The sequence below is a fragment of the Lytechinus variegatus genome, chromosome 13 (genome assembly GCF_018143015.1).
Source record: "Lytechinus variegatus isolate NC3 chromosome 13, Lvar_3.0, whole genome shotgun sequence".
Taxonomy (NCBI): Eukaryota; Metazoa; Echinodermata; class Echinoidea; order Temnopleuroida; family Toxopneustidae; genus Lytechinus; species Lytechinus variegatus.
The window spans coordinates 26,944,616-26,971,456 of record NC_054752.1 but is presented as its reverse complement, the minus strand read 5'-3'; the positions used below and the strand labels follow the sequence as shown (position 1 = coordinate 26,971,456).

The window sequence follows — 26,841 nt, the reverse complement described above, 5'->3', positions numbered from 1 at the left end:
TTACCATAATGGACCAACATGCCACATTTGAAGATGATCGGAGAAGAAATGCAGCTGGTAGAGCGCTCACAAGGACATCTTTGCTATTCCACCAAGTCTTGTTACCATGGCAACGATGTCTCCGCCCACAGCAAAATCGATAAGCGGCTTTGCCTTACCATAATGGACCTTCATGCCACATTCAAAGAAAATCAGAGAAGAAATGCAGCTGGTAGAACGCTCACAAGGACATCTCTGCAATTCCACCAAAAGTCTTGTTACCATGGCAATGATGTCTCCGCCCAGAGCAAAATCGATAAGCGGCTTTGCTTTACCATAATGGACCTTCATGTCACATTCAAAGAAAATCGGAGAAGAAACACAGCTGGTAGAACGCTCATAAGGACATCTCTGCTATTTCCACAAAAACTCTTGTTACCATGGCAACGATGTCGTTGCCCACAACAAAATCAAAACCCTGAATGCAGTTTAGTCATCAAAATCCTTCTATTTCTACAGTGTTTTCTGGGTACACTCGTAATTCAAAAGGTTCGTTATTCCGAAACACAATAAGATTTGTAATTTCGAAGGTTCGTTGGTACGAAAATGAAATAAGGCTCGTTAATCTGAAGGTTTGTTAGTCTGAAAACAAAATAAAGTACCATACATAAATCCGAATGTTCGTAAATCTGTAAACGAAATAAGGTTTGTTAAACTGAAGCTTCGTTAGTCCGAAATGCAAAATAATGTTTGTAAGTCCGAAAATGAAATAAGGCTTGTTTAAAAAAAAAATTAATTTATTAAAATTTCAAACAAAAACGGTGATGTACATGTAACTAGAGATGCTTGGCGGGTTGCGCAGCTGAGCACATGTATCACCCGAACGCACCGCGTCATCCATCATTGCGATATAATAAATAAATACAATTATCATGGCGACAATGACCCTAGCATGCAGGTCCCCCAAGCCCATCTACATGTACCATCTAAGTGTGGTTGAAAAGTGACTTATGGTTGCAGAGAGTCTTGCATGTAAACTTTAATGTTGACTTGAAAATGACCTTTGACCTTACCGTGTGACCTCCGACTGCAGCATAACATGCAGGTACCCCAAATCCATCTACCATCCAAGTTTGGTTGAAAAGTGACTTTTGCAGTGACGGTTGCAGAATTAGGTGTCATAAGAGACTCTTGCATGTAAACTTTAATGTTGACCTGAAAATTACCTTTGACCTTATCATGTGACCTCCGCCCACACCTAAATCGATAGGCAGCTACACTATACCATACTCGATCTTCATGCCAAATTCGAAGATGATCGGAGAAGAAATGCAGCTGATAGAGCGCTCACAAGGAAATCTCTGCGGCGGTGGATGAGGCGCGACAAGGCCAAATCCATAGTATCCTCCGAACTCTGGACTGTGTTGGTCACATGTGACCTGAAGAAAAAGGGATTTCTTTAGGGAGGTCGTCATTTTTAACAGATTCTGCTGGTCGTGATAAAGAAAATTCTTATAATAAAAAACTTCCCTTTTTTTCAAAATGAAATGTTCCCTTTTTGGAAATTAAATACTCTTTTTGAAACACAACATAATGGGTCAGAAAATCACAATTTTTTTGCTTGCACTTCGCACTTGTCTTAATTATTATGTCGTAAGGAACTTTTTCCAAACTATGTAAAAAAGCCTAAATATATGTATAGTAATCATAAATCACTTCAAAAAGGCTTTGATCAACTTAACACTACAAACACACAATGACATCACACATATGATTGTAATAATGTTTTGTACCTTCATCAACTGACATCAAACCGCCAGATCCAACACTGATAGCACGATTTCCTATCACCTCCTCTCCTTTTTCCTCCATTTTATCTGTGAAAGCATTGAAGCTTGTGTCTTCCTCTTCTGCTTCTTGCTTGATCTTGATAACATGTGTAGCATCTCTTTCCTCGATCCTCACCAAATTTGTATCATATTCTTGTTCGATCCTGACAACATATGTAGCATCTTCTTGCTTAATCCTGACCATATTTGTATCATCTTCTTGCTTAATCCTGATCATAGTTGAATCATCTTCTTGTTTAATCCTGATCATAGTTGTATCTTCTTGTTTAATCCTGAAATCTGTATCATCTCCTTGCTCAATGATGTTTGTATCATCTTCTTGCTTAATCCTGATGTTTGTATCCTCTTCTTGTTTAATCTTTGTCATTTTGAAATCTTGAGTATCCTGTCAAAAAAAAAAACAGATAAAATTTGAGGTATCAGTTTATGTCAAAATGAAAGACCAACTTCATATAATTTGGTTCTCCATACTTTTTTTTCCATTGATCAAAATGCATAACATTTGGTAGTTTTTATAGTGTTTCTAATTCATAAAAGAATTTATCAAGCCCACACAAACGCAAGGCAATAGTACACCTCTACATGAAATGAGTCTTGCTAGACCGAAGTCAAAACCGATCCATCAAATCATTAATACTTAAATGCAAAAAAATATAAGTAAAAAAAATCCCGGTTTATTGGACCTTTGAAATCATTGGCATTACCCCCCAAATATATATATTTTTTCTCTCTGTTACTGAGCTGAATCATGGATGAGTTAGTAATTGGCTAAGTACAAGATGCATATCCTCTATATGCTATGTGGAGCGTTGTGGCCCAGTGGATAAGTCTTCTGACTTTGAAACAGAGGGTCGTGGTTCGAATCCCGGCCAAGGCGTAATTTCCTTCAGCAAGAAATTTATCCACACTGTGCTGCACTCAACCCAGGTGAGGTGAATGGGTACCCGGCAGGATTAATTCCTTGAATGCATGAGCGTTGAAAGGCAGCTCGAGCTAAAGCCAGGTAATAATAATAACAACGCGCCTCGGAATAGAATATTTCTAGATAGATGGCGCTATATAAATGCCTATTATTTTTATTATTATATGCTTCTCGTAGCTTTATAGCGAAGAACAAAGATAGCAAGATGGCGACATATATCGGCAAGTTTTTTCCTGTCTTCTCAAATATTTTCATTGTTTTTAATAAATTTTTGTTTAAAAATTAAATCAATGTTGTATATATGTCGGAAGTGAAGTTATATTCCATTTACATGATTTAGGGCTAGATCTAGATATTTTAAGGAAAGTGGAAATATTGGGGGGGGGAAACTGTTCTTTTGCGGTACCTATGCACATGAATGGGGCATAATCCTTGGCTCCATGGAAAATAAGCATGTGTTAGTGCATGATTTTTACTCTCGAGGAGCCTTCTGCACTCACACTAATACGGGACTGGGACTAGGTCTAGTAGGAGTGCAGTCACAAAAGTTGTTCTTGTCACAGAAACCTGACAGTGGATTTCTAGCTAGTGGGTTGTGCCACTTCTGCCTCCGGGTGTCCACAAGAACGCATACATTCGTAATTCTGAAGCTTTGTTATTCCTAAGGTTCGTAAGTCCGAAAACGAAATGAGGTTCATAATTCCCAAGGTTCGTTAGTAAGAAAATAAAGTAAGGTTCGTAATTCCGAAGGTTCGTTAATCCGAAAACGAAATGAGGTTCGTAATTCCGAAGTTTCATTAGTCCAAAATTGTAATGATTAACAACCCTCATTTCGTTTTTGGAGTACAAACCTTCGGAACAACGAACCTTATTTCGTTTTCGGATTAATGAACCTTCAGAACAATGAACATTATTTTGTTTTTGGACTAATGGGGGGGCATAGGGGATTGGGGGGGCACATGCCCCCCAAATCAGCTGGCAAAAATAAAGGGGAAAGGGAGAAGAGGGAGAAAGGAAGAGAAAAGTAGTGGGGAAAGAAGAAATTATTGTTCATTATAAATGTTATATTATGTTATATCACATAAGCATCACTTTATGAAACATTATTTGCTCAGGGCCTATGTCTTCATTGTTCCTGGTGCTAGCATAGACTGTTTGATAAGATATATAATCCTGTTGTATTAATACCTCCCGTTTCAAATCAATAATACGCCAAATATATTTCCTCGCAATTCGCGTTACTATTGTTTTTTGTAGTGACAATTTCTTCTTTTTCATGACCATTTCTTAATATAAAACATTTCCTGTACGTGCTAACGTTCACATCAGTTTTTGGAATGAAATGTTGTTCATACTAGTTATGTGCCCCCCCCCCTTATGAGAATCACAGCATTATTTGTAATGGGGATATTTCATTTATATTCCTTTCTCTTTTTGGCCTTTTTTTTGCTTTTCAAATTTTACTGGGAACAAATTAACAATATGACTTTCTTTACATCACTTTTAGGGACAAACTTTTTATGGGGGTTGGGGGCTTGCCAAATGTAACGGTGGAAAAAATGACCTTCTGTTTTAGTCACAACATTTAAAAAAAATTGTCAAATTTTACGCGAGAGAAAATGACCTTTGATCATTATTAGTTAAAAACCATTTTCCGTTTTTTTTTTGGGGGGGCTTGCCAAATTTTACGTGGGACAAAATGACCTTCATTTTTAGCCCAGCTAAAGCCAGGGTAATAAAAACAGGGCCCGCTGGGAAAACAGTTTTCGGAACTAAAGTGGTTACCCTGGGTAAATATACCTCTATTTGTATTATTATCATTTTTCAGTGACAACCTTTTTTTTGTGTCAAATTTTATGGGACAAAATGACCTTTGATCCTTATTATAGTTTAAACCTTTTTTTCATTCTTTTTTTTTGGGGGGGGCTTGCATTTTTTTAGTGACAACCTTTTTTTTTATTTGTCAAATTTTGCACGAGACAAAATTACCTTTGATCATTACTACAGTTAAAACCCTTTTTTTCTTCGTTTTTTTTTCCTTTTTTTTTGGGGGGGGGAGGGTTGCCAAATATCACGTGGACAAGACTTTCACTTTTCTTATTTTACTCATTTATTTTTTTTTTTGGGGGGGGGGCTTGCTGAATATCACACGGACAAAATGACTTTCATTTTGAGTGACCTTTTTTAAACTTGTCAAACTTTACGCGAGACAAAATGACAATTTTTTTTATAGTGAGAACCTTCTTGAGAGTTGTCAAAGTATACTTGAGAAAATTCACCCTGGGCCCCCCCCCCACTTTGGAAAATATTGGATGTGCCTTTTGAATCATAATGAAGATCAAGATCATGTGTATATTACATGGCTTACATCCACAGCAGAGGCGTAAACCGCAGGGGGCATGCAGGCTGGCCCTTGATCCCCAGTGGATTTCACCGGAAAATAAAAACGGGATAAGAGAAAAGGAATGAAGGAAGGAAAAGAAAGACAGACAGAAGGAAGGGAGGGAGGAAGGGAGGGAGGGAGGGAGAAAGAAAGAAAGAAAGGGAAAAGTGAAAAGATAAGGGATATGAGAACATAAAAAAGGAAAATGGAAAAAGGAAGGAAAGTCATGTGAGAAAGAACAAATCATTCCGAAATGAGTGGCCGCAGATGGGGGGGGGGGGGAGCTTGGGAAGCTTGCCCCCCAAAACTACTACCAATAAAAAAATATAGGAATAGAAAGGAACGATAAAAAGTGAAATATGATATCAATTTATGTCAAAATCTATTACAAAAGTGGACATTTTAACAAAATAGAAAATCAAATTTTTGCTTGCTTGCTCACTGGCAGATTTGTGATAAATTTTGCCTGATACGCCATACTATCTAGCCCCCTAAATTTTTAGCTCGTTACGCCACCTGACTACCCTTAGTGCTAATACATTAGCATGAAAGGGAAATTAGTTGAAATGGCAAGGGAAAAATGTCGGGAAAAAATGAAAAAGAAGGATTTAATAGCAAAGCCAGGTTTCCAAAGATTGAAAATAAAGAACGAGAAGAAAGATGAATTGCGTATATATACAGTTGGGGTCAGAACTTTACATACACCTGGTGAAAAAATTATTTTTCTCATTTTTTCATCATTTTTTGTTACTCAACCAGTTGTATTGCCAATTATATCAGAAGAATTATCCAAATACTTTATGCCCACGGTGCATATTTCATATAAAATACTCAAATATATATAACATGGTTTATAATATCTATATTTCTGAAAAAGCAATGGGTCAAAAGATTATATATAGTTCACTGTTGAAGTGATAAAATGTGTTTAAAAAGAGGTGCCATGGCTTTCAGGTGGACTTGATTTCCTTTTAATGACTTGAGGAATGTGATAATGCTATAATGTCATTTGAAAAATGACTGCAGACTTATGCATACCTCTTCCTTGGACATTTGAAGCATGATTCACATTCCATCTTTGTCAAGCAAAGCTAAAGGCATACAAGTTGAAACATTGTAATTTTCTTTAACGCCTGTAAAATAAATTTATGCAATACTGCCCTCAATTTATTGCAATGATAAATCAATACTGTTGTATTATTAAAGGGGAATGAAACCTTTGGAACAAATAGGCTTGTGTAGAAACAGAAAAATCAAAGAATAAGAGTAAAGAAAGTTTGAGAAAAATCGGACAAATAATGAGAAAGTTATGAGCGTTTGAATATTGCAATCACTAATGCTATGGAGATCCTCCTATTGGCAATGCGACAAGGATGTGTGATGTCACTGATGAACAACTTTCCCTATGGTGGACTATAAAACACCCTCAAAATGTCTCTTTTTGCTTTTTCTTATGATGATACAAACTCTTTATCCATGATGTATTCTTAAAAAATATGTATTACATGCCCTCATTTAGAAAGAACACATGATCTATGGATAGATGTGACAAAAGAGGCAATTCAAGTGAAATATATACTAAAGTAATGGGGAGAGTTGTTCACAAGTGACATCACACATCTTTGTCGCATTGCCAATTTGCTTTCTCCATAGCAATAGTGATCACAATATTAAAATGCTCATAACTTTCTCATTATTTGTCCGATTTTTCTCAAACTGATGTTGATCTGTTTCTTTGATTTTTCTGTTTTCACACATGCTATCAACGGTTTCATTCTCCTTTAATAGCAATAAATTGAGGGCAGTATTGCATAAATTTATTTTCCAGGCGTTAAAGAAAATTACAATGTTTCAACTTACCCCATGTTCCAACTAACCCAGGCCTCCGGTACCTCATTTCACTGATCAAAGGTTATACCCCTTCAAGATCCTTACGTTCCTCCTCTTCCAGTTCTCTTGTTACCCCCAAAGTTTCCAAAATCTGGGGAGAAAGATCATTTCTTCACTCATCCTCCAAGTTATGGAATAGCCTCCCTGAAAACATTAAACAGTGCTTGACGTCTGAAACTTTCAAACAATACCTTAAAACATTTCTCTTTCACAATTCTTCTTAATTTCCTTTATAGTTTCCCCCAAAGCGCCTTGAGCACTCTACAGAGTGGATTTGGCATGATATAAGTCTAATTATTATCATCATTATTATTATACTCACGTGTAGTGTCCTTTCTTGAACCTTGTGTTGTCGCCCAGTTTACTTTGAGAGGCTGAAATATAAAATTAAAAGAATAAAACAAGAGATTGAAACATTAATAATATTAATTATAAGATTTTTTTTCATTACCCATGGTAGCCGCTTCAGTTAGAAACTCTTCTACCAGCGGGCCCTGCATAACATAATGTCATTACCATGTTATGTAGAAACCCCTAGTAGTTTCTGATCTGAAGTGAATAACATAATGTTATTATCAATCTTGAAAAGGAAAAAAAATATTATTACACTTCTCCAATCTAGTCATACAGTGCATTGCAAGAAGGCAAAAGGCACCAATTTTCTTTTTTAAGTCTTTGGTTTGACTCGGCCTGGGATTGAACTCACAACCTCCCGTTCATGAGGCGGTCACTCTACCACTGAGCCACAATGCGTAATGTTGGATAGCAATAAAGGCAAACTGTTCGATGTACAGTTCAATAATTTGGCCCAATGCACACATGAATGTACTTTTAGATCCTGACAAATAACGTGATAAATGAATGTCAATGGTGGTGAATATGGAGAGCAGACTCTCCAGAAGGCACATATGTTTCAATATGGTGTCATACCATGCAAACTTTCACGTGTAGAAAAATTCTAGGCCCCGTCTTTTAAAGAGATGCGATTGATCCGATCAATCGCAACTAAGGATGGCCAGCATCGTCAACAAGTATTATATACCATGTTTGTTCAAAATATTTTCTAGCTATGATGTATATTCATTGTATTTTTTTTTAATTCACTGTGTTTCTCTTCGTTTACAAAGGACATTGTGCAAATTTCCTGCAGAAAAAAATTATGACATGATAATGATACATATATCGTCAATAGGTGGTTTCAAACCGCCTCGATCACAAGAATCCCCGTTAAATCACGGGAACTGTTTTTGGCTAAAAAATACCCATTAATTATTCCTGCATTCACACCGCCCCGAAACATACCCTTCGGGATAAGTTCCTGAAGTTACGAGCATGCGCATAGTATGGTCTGATAAGCAGGCAAAGCGTGAGATTCAAAATCACTAGCCCAGCAGCCACCCACAGCTCCCGCGCCCAACGACACGCTGGGCTAAAAGTTCCCGTAATTCGCTTTCACATCGCCAAAATACCTGCAACATTGGAAAAATCACCGCGAAAGTTCTCGTAATTTCGCCAAGTACCTACTAATTAGCGGGTATTTTCTTTCGGGGAGATTACGCGTAGTTTGCTTTCACATTACCAAAATACCTGGTATTTTCTGATCGAGGTAAATTTCCCGATCAGAGAATACCTGGAACTGACGAACTTCGAGGCGGTCTGAAACCACCTAAGGACGTTTTCTCCAATCTACAAATATTGCACAATTTCAGCAATTTACCATAAAATATAACTTTAGTAACTGTTTGGTAAAACAGCTGAGGCCTAACTTTAGGAATATCTTTAACATTCCCCTTTATTTCGTGAGGGCAAGGCAGGATCCAGTAACAAGAGTACGAAAACATGAAGGTAAATTGCCAATTCATCCATTGCCAACTCGTCCACTCATCACATGGTCTACCTTCATTTAGTCTATTGCCATTCCGTCCATCAACAGTACACATCTGCAGCTTACAACAGTATTTGCTTTAAAAATTGTCTCTTTGCTCAAAGATAAGATTCCTCAAAAGGTCCATGGTAATTTTCGGTCTGTATACAAATTGTTCAAAATGCTTTGCAAGTATTGAAATGCACTGGACACTATGTTTCAATTCTATTTCTTTCCAACAAACAACAACAAAATTGGTCATTGTTTATTAATTAACTCACATGTATCTGGATGTAAAAGAGGCCCGAGGGTGAATACCAGCAAATAATTTTTCAAAAAAACCCACAACTTTAGGTCCTTTTGATATTTGTTTTGAAAAAAATAACTTGTCAGTCTTGGTTACCTCCTAAAAGAAATAATAATTTTCTTCGAAATGCAAACAAATATACAGAATTCAAATACAAGACAAACAGATTTAAAAACAGTGCCCTCCCTAATCTTGTATGTGTGCTAAACAAATGTTATAAATCATAACTGAAATAATTTGAAATTTCCTTAAATGTTTGATATATATACATGCTTAGAAATAGTGAAATTTTTTTAATTACCAGTGACTTATTGTGCTTTTAAAAGTTTTATTTTGAATGATTTTATCAATCTATCATATGCATTCTCCTGTTATTCATTCATCTTTATCAATAATTTACTGTGCAAATGTATGTGAATAATTCTAATTGTCTCTGTATTTTCTTATATTAATTGATCCCCTGTAAAGTTTTTACTGCGATACATGTCTATTGAATACCATTAAATGAATGAATGAATTCCTGGGGACCTCGTTAAGCCTGATACCTAAGAAGCTTCCTAGTACTCCCCAGTGTTTTGTCTACATGTATGGTGAAAAGCGATGATTAGTGATTTGAGGTACAAGTATTTGTGGGATTAATTAATAACAAGTGGAATGCCTCTGGCCGTCTCACCTGCATCACGCGGTTCAATATAGCAGCAGTGCTGACTTTGCATACTACTCTAACTCGCACAAGATGTTCAGTGATACATGGTTACTCTTATGTCCTCTTTTTATGAACTAGACCAATAAACTTACAGAGATATGATGGTTATTCAACAAAAAACCCCAACATGGCCAAAGTTCATTGACCTTACATGACCTTTGACTTTGATCATGTGACCTGAAACTGGAACAGGATGTTCAGTGATACTTGATTACTCTTATGTACAAGTTTCATGAATCAGATCCATAAACTTTCAAAGTTATGATGGTAATTCAACAGATACACCCAATTCGGCTAAAGTTCATTGACCTTTGACCTTGGACATGTGACCTGAAACACGCACAGGATGTTCAGTGATACTTGATTACTCTAATGTCCAAGTTTAACGAACTAGACCAATAAACTTTCAAAGTTATGATGGTAATTCAACAGATACCCCCGATTCGGCCAAAGTTCATTGACCCTAAATGACCTTTGACCTTAATCATGAGACCTGAAACTTGCACAAAATGTTCAGTGATGCTTGATTACTATTATGTCCAAGTTTCATGAATCAGATCCATAAACTTTCAAAGTTATGATGGGAATTCAACAGATATCCCCAATTCGTCCAAAGTTCATTGACCCTAAATGACCTTTGACCTTGGTCATGTGACGTGAAACTCATGCAGGATGTTCATTGATACTTGATTAACCTTATGTCCAAGTTTCATGAACTAGGTCCATATATTTTCTAAGTTATGATGACATTTCAAAAACTTAACCTCAGGTTAAGATTTCGATGTTGATTCCTCCAACATAGTCTAAGTTCATTGACCCTAAATGACCTTTGACCTTGGTCATGTGACATGAAACTCTAATAGGATGTTTAGTAATACTTGATTAACCTTATGGCCAAGTTTTATTAACTAGGTCCATATACTTTCTAAGTTATGATGTCATTTCAAAAACTTAACCTCAGGTTAAGATTTGATGTTGACGCCACCGCCGCCGCCGCCACCGCCGCCGCCGTCGCCGTCGGAAAAGCGGCGCCTATAGTCTCACTTTGCTTCGCAGGTGAGACAAAAATAATATGTCCATACATACCATGTGAGTAAAAAAAATTGACACCTGACAAATCCCCAATTTAAGGAAAAAATATTTTATTAACACATAATTATCATACATGTATATACATGTATGGCCTGAAACTGAAAGAGTATCTTCTCCAGAATAATTTGATACCATATTTAAATCTGGTATGTTAATGCTTGGATAATCAGGAGATATTTTTCATCCTGATGAAAAATTTGATTTGTCACAAACCAATTATTATACAGTGTATATGGCTTGTAAGAGTTATCTTCTATGGAATAATTTGATACCATATTTATGTGGTATGTGTTAACACGGTAAAAAGTGCTGTTACTATAAAAGTAAGCTCAACTGCAGTTAATACTTGTTATATTTCTACCCCAGCTGTAGCTGAGCAGCAATTTCAGGGCTATTAAAAGCATTAAAAAAATAGTTCCTACTGGGTACCCATTCACCTCACCTGGGTCGAGTGCAGCACAATGTGGATCAATTTCATGACGAAAATCTTGCTTTGAAGAGCAGTATACCACAGTTTCCCTTATCAAATCTCTTCTCCCAGTACTACAAACCCTATTGCCCTCAAGCATGAAATTTAAGTATAGAAACACCTGTTTCTTGACCTCGGTCCGAAGATAATACACCCCAGCATCAACGGTCACAGCAGGGGGCCACACACGATGGATTGCAATGTGTGTAGTTCTGGTGAGTGCATGGAGTTCCATGTATACACGCGTTGATAGAAACTTTTTTCTTCCTTTCTTTCTTTCTTTCTTTCTTTCTTTCTCTCTCTCTCTTTCTTTCTTTCTTTCTTTCTCTCTCTCTCTCTTCCTTCCTTCCTTCCTTTCTTTCGTTAAGACTGTATCATTGCGCGAGTGAACGGCATGCATCCCATATTTTCTTGCTGGACGGACAGAAACTATATGGGATGCATCGCGGTCCTTGCATGCTAAGCATACCGTAATTTTTATTCCGCTTACTTTCCTTATTTCGAGGTCGATTTTCTTCGTTCGAAATTGAAAATGGACTAGTATTGGATGTCTGAATGTAATATGCCTTTGAAAACGTGATTAATATCGAATACAATAATTTCATTCCGAAGATCCTTCTACAGGCAGACAAGTCTTACGTAATAGCACAGCTGTTGTTTATCATTTCGTCCTTGGCTCAACGCTCGTTTAGCTGGCCCGTGGTGGTGAAATTGAGACAAGGGGATTACCTGGCCAAGATGGGTTTATCGGGGTTGGAAATGTTGTTTGAGATTTTCCAAACGAAAAACGGGGTATGCGACCGCAGTTTGCAGTCCGAAGTGCGGTCGAGAATCAAACAGGAAATTTTCGTAATGCATGCTCAAGGAAAATGTGCCATGGCATGGATTCAAACTCACGACCCCGTTTTAAGGTCCAATGACTAAACCTCTAGGCCACAATGCTCCAATTGACACTAATATAGAAATAAAAGACTAGATGTACAGCAATGTCTGGTATAGAGACTATACTTGAGCTTGGTTGCTTTTTTTTTACAAGTAATGACCAAATGTCATGGAAAAGTTCTCTGCACACATTAGTAATGTCATAATGATTGATGACCTTGTTTTGTTCTGAAATTAGCAAGAAATACTTTACCAGACAAACTATTCAATGGAAAGAAGTATGGTAGTGGATCATATAACCAAACACTTTTCATGAATTCAATCATATTATACATATTAGTCTCAAAGAATTCACCAACTTTCATAAAATACACAAATACCTACAAAACAAAGATAGGTAAAAATTTTGCCAAAATCGTTTTCCTTTTTCCGATATCAGCTCACAATCTGACCCCTCTTCGCAAGTGAAATATTTCGCAACATCCTTTGGAAGGATGTTGCAAAGTTTTGAGCGTACGAACTTATTTTCTGACGCGTATGATGCACGCATTCGGTAATACAAGTCCAGTCGGTAATGCAATCACTCACTATACCTAAATGTTATTTTCATTCAATGATTTTATTACTCAATAACCAATGAACAAGCTTAATATGGACCACTTGAAATCAGCTAGAGGAATAGCCATATCGGAATAATGATAAAATTTGTAGATTGCAAGATCACTATTCAAATTATCATTAATTATGTGAAAATGTCATAGACATCATGTCAAACAGGTGTTGTACCTCCAATTTATTATTAAGCAATGTGCATGTTTGCTTTTGACAAAGTCATATTTTAATTTACATCACAATGTTTGCAGCTTTGGTATTCATCATACTTGATGTAAAACAGTTTACACATCTGATCTTAGGACTATCTTACCCTTTTTACACACGCTAAAATTTCCTTAACCCTGTACTATAGGTGGGGCTAAATTGCCATTTAGCCCCACCTATAGTACGGGGTTAAGCTTAGCCCACTTTCTTTTTACACAGCATTTTTGCAAAGTGGGCTAACCCCACCTTTAGTACGGGATTATTTGGCCCTGCAAAAAAGCAGGGTTATCCCAGCAATTGCAGTGCTAAGAGCGATAGTACGGGTTAAGATCGCTAGTGTAAAACGAAAGTGGGCTAACCTTAACCAGTACTATAGGTGGGGCTAAATGGCAATTAAGCCCCACCTATAGTACGGGGTTAAGGAAATTTCAGCATGTGTAAAAAGTGTACGAGTGAAGTACTTGTACTACGAATGATCGACAAATGTACTTAAAGGGGAATCCAACCCAAATTAAAACTTGTTTTTATAAGAAAAAGAAAAATCAGACAAGTTGATAGGTGAAAGTTTGAACAATATTGGACAAACAACAAGAAAGTTATGAATTTTTAAAAGTTGTAAATATTGGTAATCACTATATTCATGGAGACTTCAAATTGGCCGCATATGGGATGGCACAGTGATGTAAGGCAAGGACTACTCTTCCATGTACTCCAATACATATTATGGCTAAAATGTCATTTTTCCCAAAAGTTTTATTTCAAATTATATTTTTCTTTCATAAGGACATAAAACGATATACTACCTGGATTATATTTAGATTACCGCCCCAGGGAAATTGGTACTTCGGTGAAAACCACAAATCCCTGATAATAAAGTACATGGCCTATGGGAAAGTTGTCCTTGCCCCTTGTCATAATTTACTTACCCTGTTGCCAATTTGAAATCTACATAGTATTAGTGATCTCAATTTTAAAGCAGCTATAACTTTCTTATTGCTTGTCCGATTTCTTTCAAACTTTCACCATTCTGTTTGATTTATTTTTCTCCTTCCCAACATAACATTTTATGGCCAAGGCTGGATTCCCCTTTAAAGGTTACATGAGCTACATGTACCACTAGTCCGGGGTTAGCGAGTTTTGTGTGTGAAAAGCAAGCATTCCTTATCTGGGGTTAGCAATAACAATTTGGCATGTGTGAAAAGGAAAAAAAAGATAGTACGGGGTTAAGAATAGTACGGGGTTAGCGATAGTCAGGGGCTAAGAAAATCCTGTGTAAAAAGGGTATCTGTGATCTTTGGGATCATGTGCAAAAGAATGGTTGCAAACTGTTGCACAGCCAATAGTGAAAGAGGCTTTCCCTAATCATAATCTATACAAACCCCAGAGGCCCGTCTTACAAAGAGTTATGATTGATCCGATCAATCGCAACTATGGAATGCCAGCAAATCCAACATATAAAATGCATGTTTGTTTAAAAAAATATCTAGATATGACAATTTGGTGTGATCTCCTTTGTTTTCAAAGGACATTTTGCAAATTTCCTGTAGAAAAAAATTATGACACCGATGTATTTCCATAGAATTACGATTGATTGGATCAATTGTAACTCTTTGTAAGACAGGGCCCACAAGCATTAATTCAGGACAATTCATTGTTTTCTTTCCAGGATAAACAGAACTGACCCTTGAGAAGCAAGCGGAATAAATTAAAAAATAATGGAAGCATGGCACATAGTTGTATCAAGTATCAATCTTGCGTTTCGTATTACCCTTATTTGCGTTCTGCCTTACCAGCTGTTGAACATGCAGTTAGTAATTACACACTCGTCCACATGGATATTTTCCATAAAAAGTCTTGATAATAATAGTAAAAGGAATATATTTGTACACGTCACAATGCTCGGAGTCTCTCCTTTCTACTTCTTGAGGTCATATACAGTAACAAATGCAGTTCTGGGTGCTGATTTTAAGCACTTTACATGCCGTTTCTGCACCCTAAGGGCTAAAATCAGCACCTCGAAATGCAGGTTCCTGAAGTTAATATTTTTGTGCACTTTATTTTTGGAGTGTACATGTACATATGTAGAGGGCATAAAAAAAACAATACAATTGATTTAATTTGTATTCCTGCATTTAAATAGAGTCAAATTGAGTACCTATTGTTTCTATAGTTTTGGCATACCAGTAGAATCTACTAACCATATGGGATTTTCTAACGACAGTTCCTTATATTAATGGAAACAGATACCTATGCATATAATTATTCCAATGATATTCAACATTGAAAGAAGTCAAAGATGTACATATTTACAACCCTTTTACATGTATGACCTTTATTGCTCAATTGCAACAGACCATGAACTTGCCGCAATTACGAATGTTGCATCATTGCAATAAAAAAAAAATGGGCCCTCCAAAACTGTTCATTATTTTCACAAACCAATTGATTTGAATCATGATTCAAAACACAAACATGAATCACAATATCACAGAATTAGCGTTTAGACGACCTTCATTCCAATGCTGTTTCTCCTCAGATTCGGGCCAATCCAGTGCGCATAAAAAAAAACTTGAAGTTGAAGACATGACCCAAAAAATGAGAAAAGTAGTGGACAATTGATGCGATGACCAACAAAGAACTTGAACATGACAACAAATGCATGCATAGTACATAATTATGTACATACAATGATGTAGAGCACCTTGAGCTTGGCAAGAGTCAAACCAAAAGAAGCCCGACACAGTGAGGTCATAGAATCATGATTCAAATCACGATTGAGTTTATACGACCTTTTTCGTTCATGATTCTACAGAAACGTCTTTCCAAACGCTCCTTTTTCCGTGTTTCATGTTTGTGATTTGAAAGTCGTTTATTTTCACTTTTGACTAAACGCAATCATGATTCTGCAGAATCATGATTTGAATCATGATTCAGATCATGATTCTAGGGTAAAAAAGAGGCGCATAAACGCACCCTAGGTTAGGTAAAGTTATCACGTTTACAAGGACTTCAGAAGGGTATAGATGAAAACATGTCACTGTGACCTTGACCTTTTGACCTCAAAATCAAGAGGCTTCCTGGGATCCATACTAGTATCATGTATGTACACACCAAATTATATGGGCCTAGGTTAAGTTAAACTGAATTTATCGCATTTACAAGGACTTTAGAAGGATAAGATGAAAACATATCACTGTGACCTTGACCTTTTACCTCAAATTCAAGAGGCTTCCTGGGATCTATGCTAGTATCATACACACCGAATTGAATGAGCCTAGGATAAGTTAAACTAAAGTTATCACATTTACATGACTTCTGAAGAGTAAGATGAAAACACAGCACTGAGACCTTGACCTTTGACCTGTCGACTTCAAAATCAGTAGGCTTCCTGAGATCCATGCTAGTATCAAACATCAAATTATTTGAGCCTTACTGAACTTAAACTGAAGTTATTGCGTTTACAAGGAAAGTTAGCGGGCGGACGGACGGACACCGAGCATGATACCATAAAACGTCCTGTCTAGGACGGGCATATAAAAAGTGAAGATATGAAATGAAATAAATTCAATTAAATTCTAAATGTGGAATAAACATAAAAACAAATTGGAAACAAGCACAAGCTTTTCAGGAACCCAATACCAACAGCAATCATTGAAATCTTGAATGTTTAAATTGGAATAACACTGTTGATAACCTTGTTTGCCCTCATTTCTTTTTTAAACTGAGCCCAAAACAACTCTTGACCATCTTCATCTTCTGTGACTAACAAATAAGGTTTGTTCCTACTTAGCAAGAGTCTTACAAGATATGGTAAATTTGCTTCCTGGATGTCCTCTAGGAAAATCAAGACAATCTTGTCTAACTTGGTGTCGTTCACATGCTCAACAGCCATTCGCAGCTTGGTTATGAACCAAGCATCATCTACTGACTCGTTACTAATCAACAATGCTGTCTTGAAGCTGTTATCAAGATTATGATATAAGGCATTGAGATAGTACATCCCTGGATGAAGGGCTTCATCTCCAAAGGCTACTTTCTGCAGATGAGGCATCCTTTCTTCTAGTGCAGGTCTCAAGATTTCATTAACCCACGGGGTATGATCATCATGGAACATGATGTTAAGCTGGTATTCATAGTCCTCTGGATCAGCATCGTCTGTGATTTCATCATAGCCAATGACGGCTAGTTTTAGAAGAAACATCTTGTGGTTGAACCACCAGCGCTTGTAATAGACCACAAGACAAACAAAGGCGACTACAACAAGGGCAATGCTGACACCAGAAACTAGGATGGTGTTGATGTCGCAGTATTCTTCTGGATGAAATGACCAAACTGGCTTGTCATGAAGCCCACTGAATGAATTACTAGAACAGAGAATTTCGTCCTCATATCCCAAAGACACATTGGTGGTACGAAGCCAAGTCATAAACCAAGACAGCTGACAGTTACAGGTGAATGGATTTCCTGAAATTACTAGACTGATCAAAAAGGGTGGCATAGTCATATCGGCTGTGATTGTAAATATCTGATTGTTCTGTAGGTAGAGTTGTTTTAGATTTCTTGTGCCTTTGAACAAGTCCTTATCTATTGACGTTATCCTGTTGTATTGGAGAAGCAGATCATGCAGATTGTGCAAATTCTGGAATGCATGTTTAGAAATATTCACAATCTTATTGGTATTTAGCCTGAGCTCTTCCAGTCCAGTCAAATTCTTGAAAACCAGTGATGTGATTGTAGCCAATGAACAAGAAGTTAGGTCAAGTAACTTCATCTGCTGTAGAGGAGAAAACATCCAGGACACGTTGGGCAAAGTCACCCAGAAGTTATTCCCGCTCAATCTGAGTGTGTGGAGTGATATCAACCCATCAAATAACGATTCTTTAGATTCCTTGTTCACCAAATCATGAGATTCAATATTTGAGTGAGACACATTTAAAATTTTCAATGCAGGGGTGTGTGTAAACTGATGCATGGTAGCAAACTTTACCCCATGGGAAGAAATGTAAGAACAGTCCAAGAAGACAAGGTTCCTCATCTCTGCAAGAGTATCATCCAGAAAAAACCCACTAATATCCTCCATTGTAAGAGTAGTGAGAGCTGTCATCTCTCTAAAAGCGTCATTGGTAATGTTGTTAAGTTGTTTATTCCCTTCCAGTCTCAAAATCTTCAAGCGAGACAGGCCTGTTAACATGAGTCTCACAATAGAATTAAGATTATTAAATGACAAGTTAAGTATCTGCAAATGTGTGGTGTTCCAGGAACCATGTTCTATTTCATTAATGTTGCTTCTGAATAGATCCAGATTTCTGAGTGATGTGCAACCTGCAAACCATGCAGGATCTAGGGTGTACAAGCTATTTCTTGACAAGCCGATATATTTCAAATTTCCAAGACAAGTGAAAGCCCCACGCAGAAGACCTTTGATATTGTTTTGAGACAAATGCAATACTTCCAGCATTCTCATTCCACAGAAAGACTTGTTTGACATATCATATATTCTGTTTGTACTAAGAGCAAGGAACTCCAGGTACTTGAATCCCAAGAAGGCAAAATCAGGGACCTTTGCAATGTTGTTATACCTCAAATTTAATATTTTAGTTTTGGGGAACTGTTCACTTGAAACATAAGTAGAATCATTCAAAGGAATGATAGAAACAATCTGTGATCTTTGGACTGATAATCTTGTATTCTTAATTCCCAAGAAGGAAGAAACCTGAAATTTTCTGAGGTTTATATGATTTGCGTCGAGTTTTTCGATCCAAGAGAAACGTGAAAACACCCTCTTTGGGAAATGTGTCAACTCGTTGTCCCCCAAGTTGAATTGATAAATGGAGCAGTTACTGAAAGATTCAAAGTCTGTTTCTTCTACTGATGTCAATCTGTTGTGCGAGAAGTCAATCAAGGTTACATTTCTTAACTGGGACAATCCTGTGCTCCCTGTCCAAGATTTATCCTCACAAAGTCCATTCAGATGTGGAATTTTCCAAAAATTGTTGTGAGAAAATATCAAAGTTGAAATGCCTGGACTGTTAACAAACAGATTTTCAGAGATATTACTTAGAGCATTGTTGTTCAAAATGATCTTCTCAAGTCTGTTGAGATTTGTAAAAGTGCCACTGTCGACGACATGGATGAAATTGTGAGAGATATTCAGAAATCGAAGGAGGTTGTACCCTTCCAAGGACTCATTGTGAAGAATTGTGAGGTTGTTATATGACAGGTCCAGTACTTCTAAGGTGTTTGGTAGGGACCGAGGTACAGAGGTGAGGTTCAGATGAGAGCATGTTGCTACAGTCTTTGTAATGGAAGCACACTTGGGTGTTCCTATGGCATTAACACCGACACAATTATTCCACAGAATAAGGCAAGCAAACAAACATAAGGTACAAATATCCATCTTCAATGTTAACGAAATTCATGAAAGTGTTCAGTGAAGTGGCATCAGTTCAGCAAAAGTTTTCTTTTTTTCAAATGCGGCTCTCAACTATAAAGAGGAATAATCTCATAATCTCATTATTCTTGACATATGACAAATGTACATGATTAAGAGGCTTCAGCAAAAACTACCTTTCGTTGTGTTAAGCCCCACCTAATGAAAATTGCCTGACGGAGTTACAAAAGATTGATCATTAACCATCATTCAGGTCCGTTTCAGTTTCAGAATTAACAATAGCAATGACTATGATTATTTGATTGTTTTATTGCAGTAAAGATTAACTTATAGCCATTATGTCAATGATATAACCTACAAAAGTACTAAATCAAGTAGGATCTTTATTCACACATCCTGATGCAAGAGTACCAAGAAATTATCTTGTTTAATCACGAGCTTTCAGTTTTCACTTCACATAAAGTGGTTGATATTGCAACAAATAACAAGATTTTATTTAAATTTCCTTTTTTTTATTACAGGAAATAAATCATGTACTTAAACAAAATAAAACCAAATAATCTTACATTAATCTCTTGAAGTGTCTGATGTACAATCCAGGGTTATAGTTCACTGTTATGGTAGTCCAATATATATTCCAGGTAGGCTGGGAAGATTCCTTATTAATGATGGCGATGATGAAACTGATGTTGAAGGACGATGAATAATAAGAGTCACTGTAACGAGTTGAAATGTCCGTGAAGACGATGTTGACGACGATTAACTGTCAATTTCAGCAATCCATGGGTTGAAGCGTGTTCATTGAACAAGTTGATGATGTTGATGATCTCGATGAGAACCGAAAATTCCTCTCTCAAAATAACTGCAAACAGTTCATTGATGGTGTGCAAATAATTCCACAGAAGATAAATATTCCAGTTAGAAATAAAGTCTGGAGTGAAACTCTTAGCTCTGATCTGATCTGGTGAAGTGATCTCATATGATGTGATAATGTCCTTGTAGAAACTGCAGCTTTATATACACCCAATTACAACTGTCTAGACCATTCTAAAATTCAGTCACCACTCCAGAGGCTTCTATATAGTATTCACCATTATGGAAGGTTCTTAGCATTGTCTTCCAAAAGAACATTCTTCCTCTTTCAGGAGCCTTCTTCATTTCTAAAACATTCTTGAATGACCTCATTAAAATCAACAGTGTCAATAAAATAGCTAAGCCTATTGTTCATAATCTCTATTCACAAATAACAATAAAACTCCTTGGCCTTTAAATAGGCAAGGCCTGCATAATAAAAAGACATTCTGGAATGTTCTTTACAATTCTTGGCTATCCTTAAAGGGAAATAACTAATAGATGAATGTAATTGCTTTTAAAATTCTTTTACAATTATTCTTATATATAACATGGTCATGTTGCTATAGGAACGCTCTCAATGGGGTGACATGTTATGCAGGAAATTCGACACCGCAGCTTAGACATTCTACTCAGTGTTTGGAGTGGCGTGCTCAAAATGTCCGAAGATCGCTTCCCGAAGAACGGATGTGTCCTAACTTATGCTAAAAACAGTTTAACGAGCCAAAGCGATCTTGAAAGCTTCATCATGAGGTGGTTTTCCGAACTAGTTTGGAAGATACCTTCCAAGACCACTCTCATTACATGTTAAACTAGTTTTAGGATGGTAGTGAGAATGGGGTCTTATGTATACTGGGAATTCACCTTCAGTAAAGTACATAATCAGGGCATGACGCAGAACTTTGCTTGCGCACATGCCCATGGCAAGTAAAACAACATATGGACAAGCGCTTCTCATAAATATCAAAATGATTCATCTCGTATCACAGCAACTATATGAGCACTTGCAGTGCAATAGAATATATATATCACTGTTTTTTATAATACCATGATTCGTGTTTGGTGTTGTTGTTATTATTATAATTATCTTTTTATCACAATTATTATTAGTTTATTGTCATTGTTTATTTATCATTATTATTATTATCATTATCATCTCAACTAGGTGACCACTGAGATCAGCTCAATCTATTGATAATTTAGCATCTCATAATCTGCCTGAGTGTTATAAAGCCACCTTAAATGCATGAATATATTTTCAAGTCAGTATTAGTGCCAAAGAAAAACGTAACTGCAAGTGCAAATACATGATCCTTTTTTGCTTGATCTCACCAACAGATGGCGCTTGTCAAATAAGTAATTGCATCAATATCAAGTGTATAGATACATGTTATTACTAGTAATTCATTAAAACATTGCTGCAACAGAAAATGATTAAAAGGGGAAGTTCACCCTGGCGCGAAAAGTTTGTTATAAAAATAGCAGAAAAAATAATTTTAAAATACTGGTGAAAGTTTGAGAAAATCCCTTGAATATTAATCAAGAAAGTTATCAGAATTTCAAGTTTTTTATATGAGACATCATAAATGAGCAGCTGTCCCAAAATGCATAAATCTCACTTTTCAATGGTTCATGATTACTGATTTTTTTTTATATTTTCTCTTTAGGGGCACAAGTGAAATGATTTTTGTTAAAAGATATACTGAAGGTTTTTCATTTTTGAGAAAATGACATTTCATTGGTTTTTTTTATTATACAATATCGGTAGGTAGGAAAGCTGCTTGCAAATGCTGTCACAAATCAAATAATACAAATTATAATAACTTTTTTATTCTTTGATGGATTTCCCTTAAAACCTTCGTCAATATTTTAAATCATTTTTTCCGCTAATTTTATTATAAACCTTTTGTCAAGGTGAACTTCCCCTTTTAGTCTAGTATAATGCTAGTTAAACTTTAAGAATACACATATTCATGATTGATACCAAAACAAACAACACAGTACTTGCATTAAAACAGCTAAAAAAGTTAAGTAGCTGACAATCTATAAATAGCTGAAAATTCCTTAAAAAAGTATTTTCAGCTACATTTAGATCAATTTCAAGGTGAAAAGATAAAGATGTGACTTTATGTATTATTTGGATATTAAAATACAACCTGAAAGGAACGTGATTTGCAATTATCAGCTTAAAATCATCATTTGTGTTAAAATGGCACATTAGTGAAAGTCCGTGTAAACAACATTTAACGATAGGATATTGGCAGATTAAAGATTTTGGGTGAATTTCAGCCATCGTTTCCAAGATCATTGTGTTGTAAAAAAAACGAATGAATACTAGATCATCCAAGTACTCATTACGGACTACCAATACTGCAAATATCAACATGATCAGGCTTTAAGTCTTTGAGAAAATCAATTCTGAAATGTGTTGTAAAACTCACGGGTGTTGTGAATATGCTAATTTTAAGCATTATCAGCTATTTTTAGATCAATGTCAAGGTCAAAAGATAAAGATGTGACTTTATGTATTATTTGGATATTAAAATACAACCTGAAAGGAACATGATTTGCAATTATCAGCTTAAAATCATCACTTGTGTTAAAATGACACATAAGTGAATGTCGGTGTAAACAACCTTTAACGATAGGATATTGGCGGATTAAAGATTTTGGGTGAATTTCAGCCATCTTTTCAAGGTCATTGTGTTGTAAAAACAAGGCAAAAGCAATTTTGTGTCTCGCCCACGTGTAAAAATAACCAGAAATATCGTGATTCGCGAAGGCATACAACAGAATTGTATCAAAACTTCATTGTAATATGACGGGGATGGAATAACACTTGCCTTAAGAGCCTTGCACGTAAACTTTGACCTTATGTGACCTCCGACTGCAGCATAACATGCAGGTCCCCAAGTCCATCTACCATCCAAGTTTGGTTGAAAAGCACCTTACGGTTGCGGAGTTAGGTGTCATAAGTGAGTCTTGCATGTAAACTTTAACGTTGACCTGAAAATGACCTTTGACCTTACCATGTGACCTTCAACTGCAGCCAAACATGCAGGTCCCCCAAGTCCATCTACCATCCAAGTTTGGTTGAAAAGCGACTTACGGTTGCGGAGTTAGGTGTCATAGGAGAGTCTTGCATGTTAACTTTAACGTTGACCTGAAAATGACCTTTGACCTTACCATGTGACCTCCAATTGCAGCATAACATGCAGGTCCCCAAAGTCCATCTACCATCCAAGTTTGGTTGAAAAGCGACATACGGTTGCGGAGTTAGGTGTCATAAGAGAGTCTTGCATGTAAACTTTAACGTTGACCTGAAAATGACCTTTGAACTTACCTCTCTCTCTCTCTTTGCTGATCCCTCCACTTCTTTGGAGATTCCTGTGTTCCAGATGGAATGTAAATGTATGTAATCATAGATCCGATGTTAGGAAATTTCAAGAGACTTAGAACGGGAGGTATGGATTTTGTGAAGGAAAAAGAGGGATATTAGGAGTAAGCTATTGTGGACTTCAGATGACAAGCAGATATGGTAGGATAATAAGGTGGCACAGGGGTCATTCCATGCCAATTCACCCAATGAAAGTGCAATTTTGCACCGGACCCTCTCGGAATTCGTTGTAAATTGGTACACATAAAATTCACCATGGCCCACACACAAAACAAAAAAAATTGTCAAATCAGTCCGTCGGTTCTCGCGCTACGGCCCACCCTTTTCTCCTTGTTTTGACAAAAATGGGCGTGACCTTCAACTTTCAATGGGCATTGCGTCGTAACGTGTTGACCAATTTTCACGAAACTGGTACCAATCAAAAGGAAATTTAGAGAGGAATCCAAACCACGCATCAAATGATGTATTGGAGCGATTTATAAGGTCGTGACCCGTGACCTTTACTTTGACCTTGAATTTGACCCCCGGACAAATAATTATTTAACTTGATTTTCATGTATGTTAATTATTTGTATGATATTGACAAAATATGTTAAAATCAATGATGATATTTTATTTCTTCACCTTTTAAAACTCTTCCAAAGATACCATGAAATTTCACTCTAGTCCCATATACTGATATTCATGTTAGTAAAGTGTTCACAAGTTACATGATTTTTCCAATCTTAAGTCAAAGTATGCAAACACATGATAAGAAATTAAGCTCATCAGTTCACAAATGAAACATTAAATATTTATGCTCATGAATAGAACTGTTTAGGCATTTTGATGTTCATCAATATGTATCATATATATATATATATATATATATATATATATATATATATATTATGGGAGCCTTAAATAAGCATATACTTAACAATCTGAGGATTACAAGTAAACACTTTAATAACAAGAATATATATACATACATATATATATTTATCAAAAATAGTCGGGGGACATTTGATAATGTGCCCCCTACTATTTTTGGTAAGGGGGACGTGTCCCCCTGGCATTCGAGCCCATGTGGGGGGATGTGTTGCGCCTCCCTTTCGGAATCATTATGGAAGAGTGTAAATACTCGCTGTGATCTCGATCTCATACCTATAAAAAAATAGAACGGACGAATGCCTTGAACACCGGCCAAAATGCCTAACGATTTGTCAGCGGCATTACAACTTTCGTAAGGGGCGCTCCATTCATAAATAAGGTTGCATATGTAGCTGTTTACGGTGAAATTTGTCGCAAATATTTACTAAGAATTGTGAGAAATCGTCTAAAAAATTCAACAAAAGAACCGGGGAGTACAGAGCTACCAAGTCTCATGCATTATGCGTGAGACTCAAGCATTTTGTACTCCTGTTCATCCCCTCAAATCTCTGTCTCACGCAACTATCACAGCCTATCCCCATATACATTGTACACAATGTCTGTGGTAGTGATCTCACTCAGATTCACAGAAAATCTCACGCATACACTGTAGCTGGTCTTTGAACTTGGCATCTCTGGGACAACCAATTAAACATTATCAATATATTTAATCTGTTAATAGAAGTTAGAACATATATTATATGATCTGTATTTTAACAATTTCTACTGATATAAATGCCAAATGCGCTTGGGTGGAGTCCCAGTTTATTAACACAGGTAAGTATTGGGGTGTCTCCTAGAGTGATATTAATTTCCATTTCAATTGCATTAATTTTCAGAAATTTGATTCATTAAAGTAAAAAATTGAAGTTTGACGAGCCCCGACGCGACGGGGGGATTTTGCATTGTTGTAAGTCCCCTAACAGTAGAGGCGCACGGCCAATATTGGAGACTGTCTCCCATGAGAGAGATTATCTCCAATATCAGACACTTTTGTGAAGAATTTGGGTATCCAATTTCAGAGACAGTCTCCAGTTTAGGAGACCAATTTTCTTTTTTTACATTTGCTTCAAAAGGATTACCTTGGTGGCAAATATGTGATAAGCAGATTCCTCATGAAAAATTACCCCTTTTCACCGTCTACTTTAAAAATTCACCGTCTACTTTTGTTTTTATAAGGATTTTTGTTGTCATCCACACACAAAACAAATGGGCCTCTGACCTCATTGGGACAAAAGTTTGGGTGGAAAAATCATGCTTTTGTTGGTGTTGTTTCTTTTGTTCTTTTGCAAAGCAAGCCTCCAATAATAAATATGGGAGATTATCTCCCTTTATATATCTTATTGGAGAGTCTCCCATATTGGCTGTGCGCCTCTACTGCCTAATGGTGGCTGCACGATAGCGAGCCGTCTATGTACGAGGAGAAATTTAAAAATTAAAAAAAAACTCCTCGAAACAGATATAGCTGCCAGCTGTCTATCTATGAGTGGCCCAGGCCGGCCAGCCCCGCCCACAAATCAAAACTACTCAACTGAGCTGACACAAAACAAAAATTGGTATGTGGGGCAATACAGATAGATACATGTACCGATATGCCTCGTACTCGTACGAAACAGATTTATTTGCCGTTTTATTATTGCGTTTTAAAAAAAAAAGTCACATTTCAAACTTCACCGTTTCCTTACCGCGATCAACTTTCCGGAATCCTACTATTTGAAACCAAGGGCAAGGCCAAGGTCAAGCATGTCAAGCAGCATGTTAATGACATTCCTCTCAAACACCTTCTTTTCGTCGCACATGTTGCATTTTGTTGGCGTGAATGTTGCTATGGTATCTTAAACGCAATTATGAAATTTTATTATTTTATATTTGCTGGTTTCTTTCCCTTAAGCTTTGTTTATCTATTTACTCATTCAGTTTTTTCATTATTCATCCATCCATTCATTAATGAACTTCTTTCATTTATCCATCTATTGTGTTTGTTTTGTTTTACAATATCCCAAAGGGTTGGCTGGCATAGCGCTTATTATACATCGATTCAATCAGTGGCGGATCCAGGGAGGAGAGCACATGCAGCCGGCCCATGCCCCACCCCCCCCCCCCTTGTGAAGCAAAATTAAAATTTG

General features: G+C 36.6%; 2 protein-coding genes across 2 annotated transcripts in view; both read right to left on the bottom strand.

Annotated features, from left to right (window-relative positions):
- The window catches only part of LOC121425907 (zinc finger protein 271-like), a 77,254-nt gene extending 50,696 nt beyond the window's left edge, over positions 1-26,558 (bottom strand). The window contains exons 1-3 of the mRNA XM_041622014.1: positions 26,401-26,558; positions 7,347-7,398; positions 1,773-2,214 (exon numbers count right to left, since the gene is read on the bottom strand). Coding sequence (XP_041477948.1) covers positions 1,773-2,196 — 424 coding nt within the window. The 5' untranslated portion in view covers positions 2,197-2,214; positions 7,347-7,398; positions 26,401-26,558. The remainder of the gene's footprint in view (positions 1-1,772; positions 2,215-7,346; positions 7,399-26,400) is intronic.
- Positions 16,831-18,267, bottom strand: LOC121425991 (toll-like receptor 4). Its single transcript, XM_041622119.1, has one exon. The coding sequence runs from the start codon at positions 18,265-18,267 to the stop codon at positions 16,831-16,833; it is 1,437 nt and encodes a 478-aa protein (XP_041478053.1).
- Positions 26,559-26,841: the final 283 nt, after the last annotated feature.

Coding starts and splice junctions, on each gene's coding strand:
- LOC121425991 (XM_041622119.1), bottom strand. CDS start 18,267: ATGACAGCTCTCACTACTCTTACAATGGAGGATATTAGTGGGTTTTTT.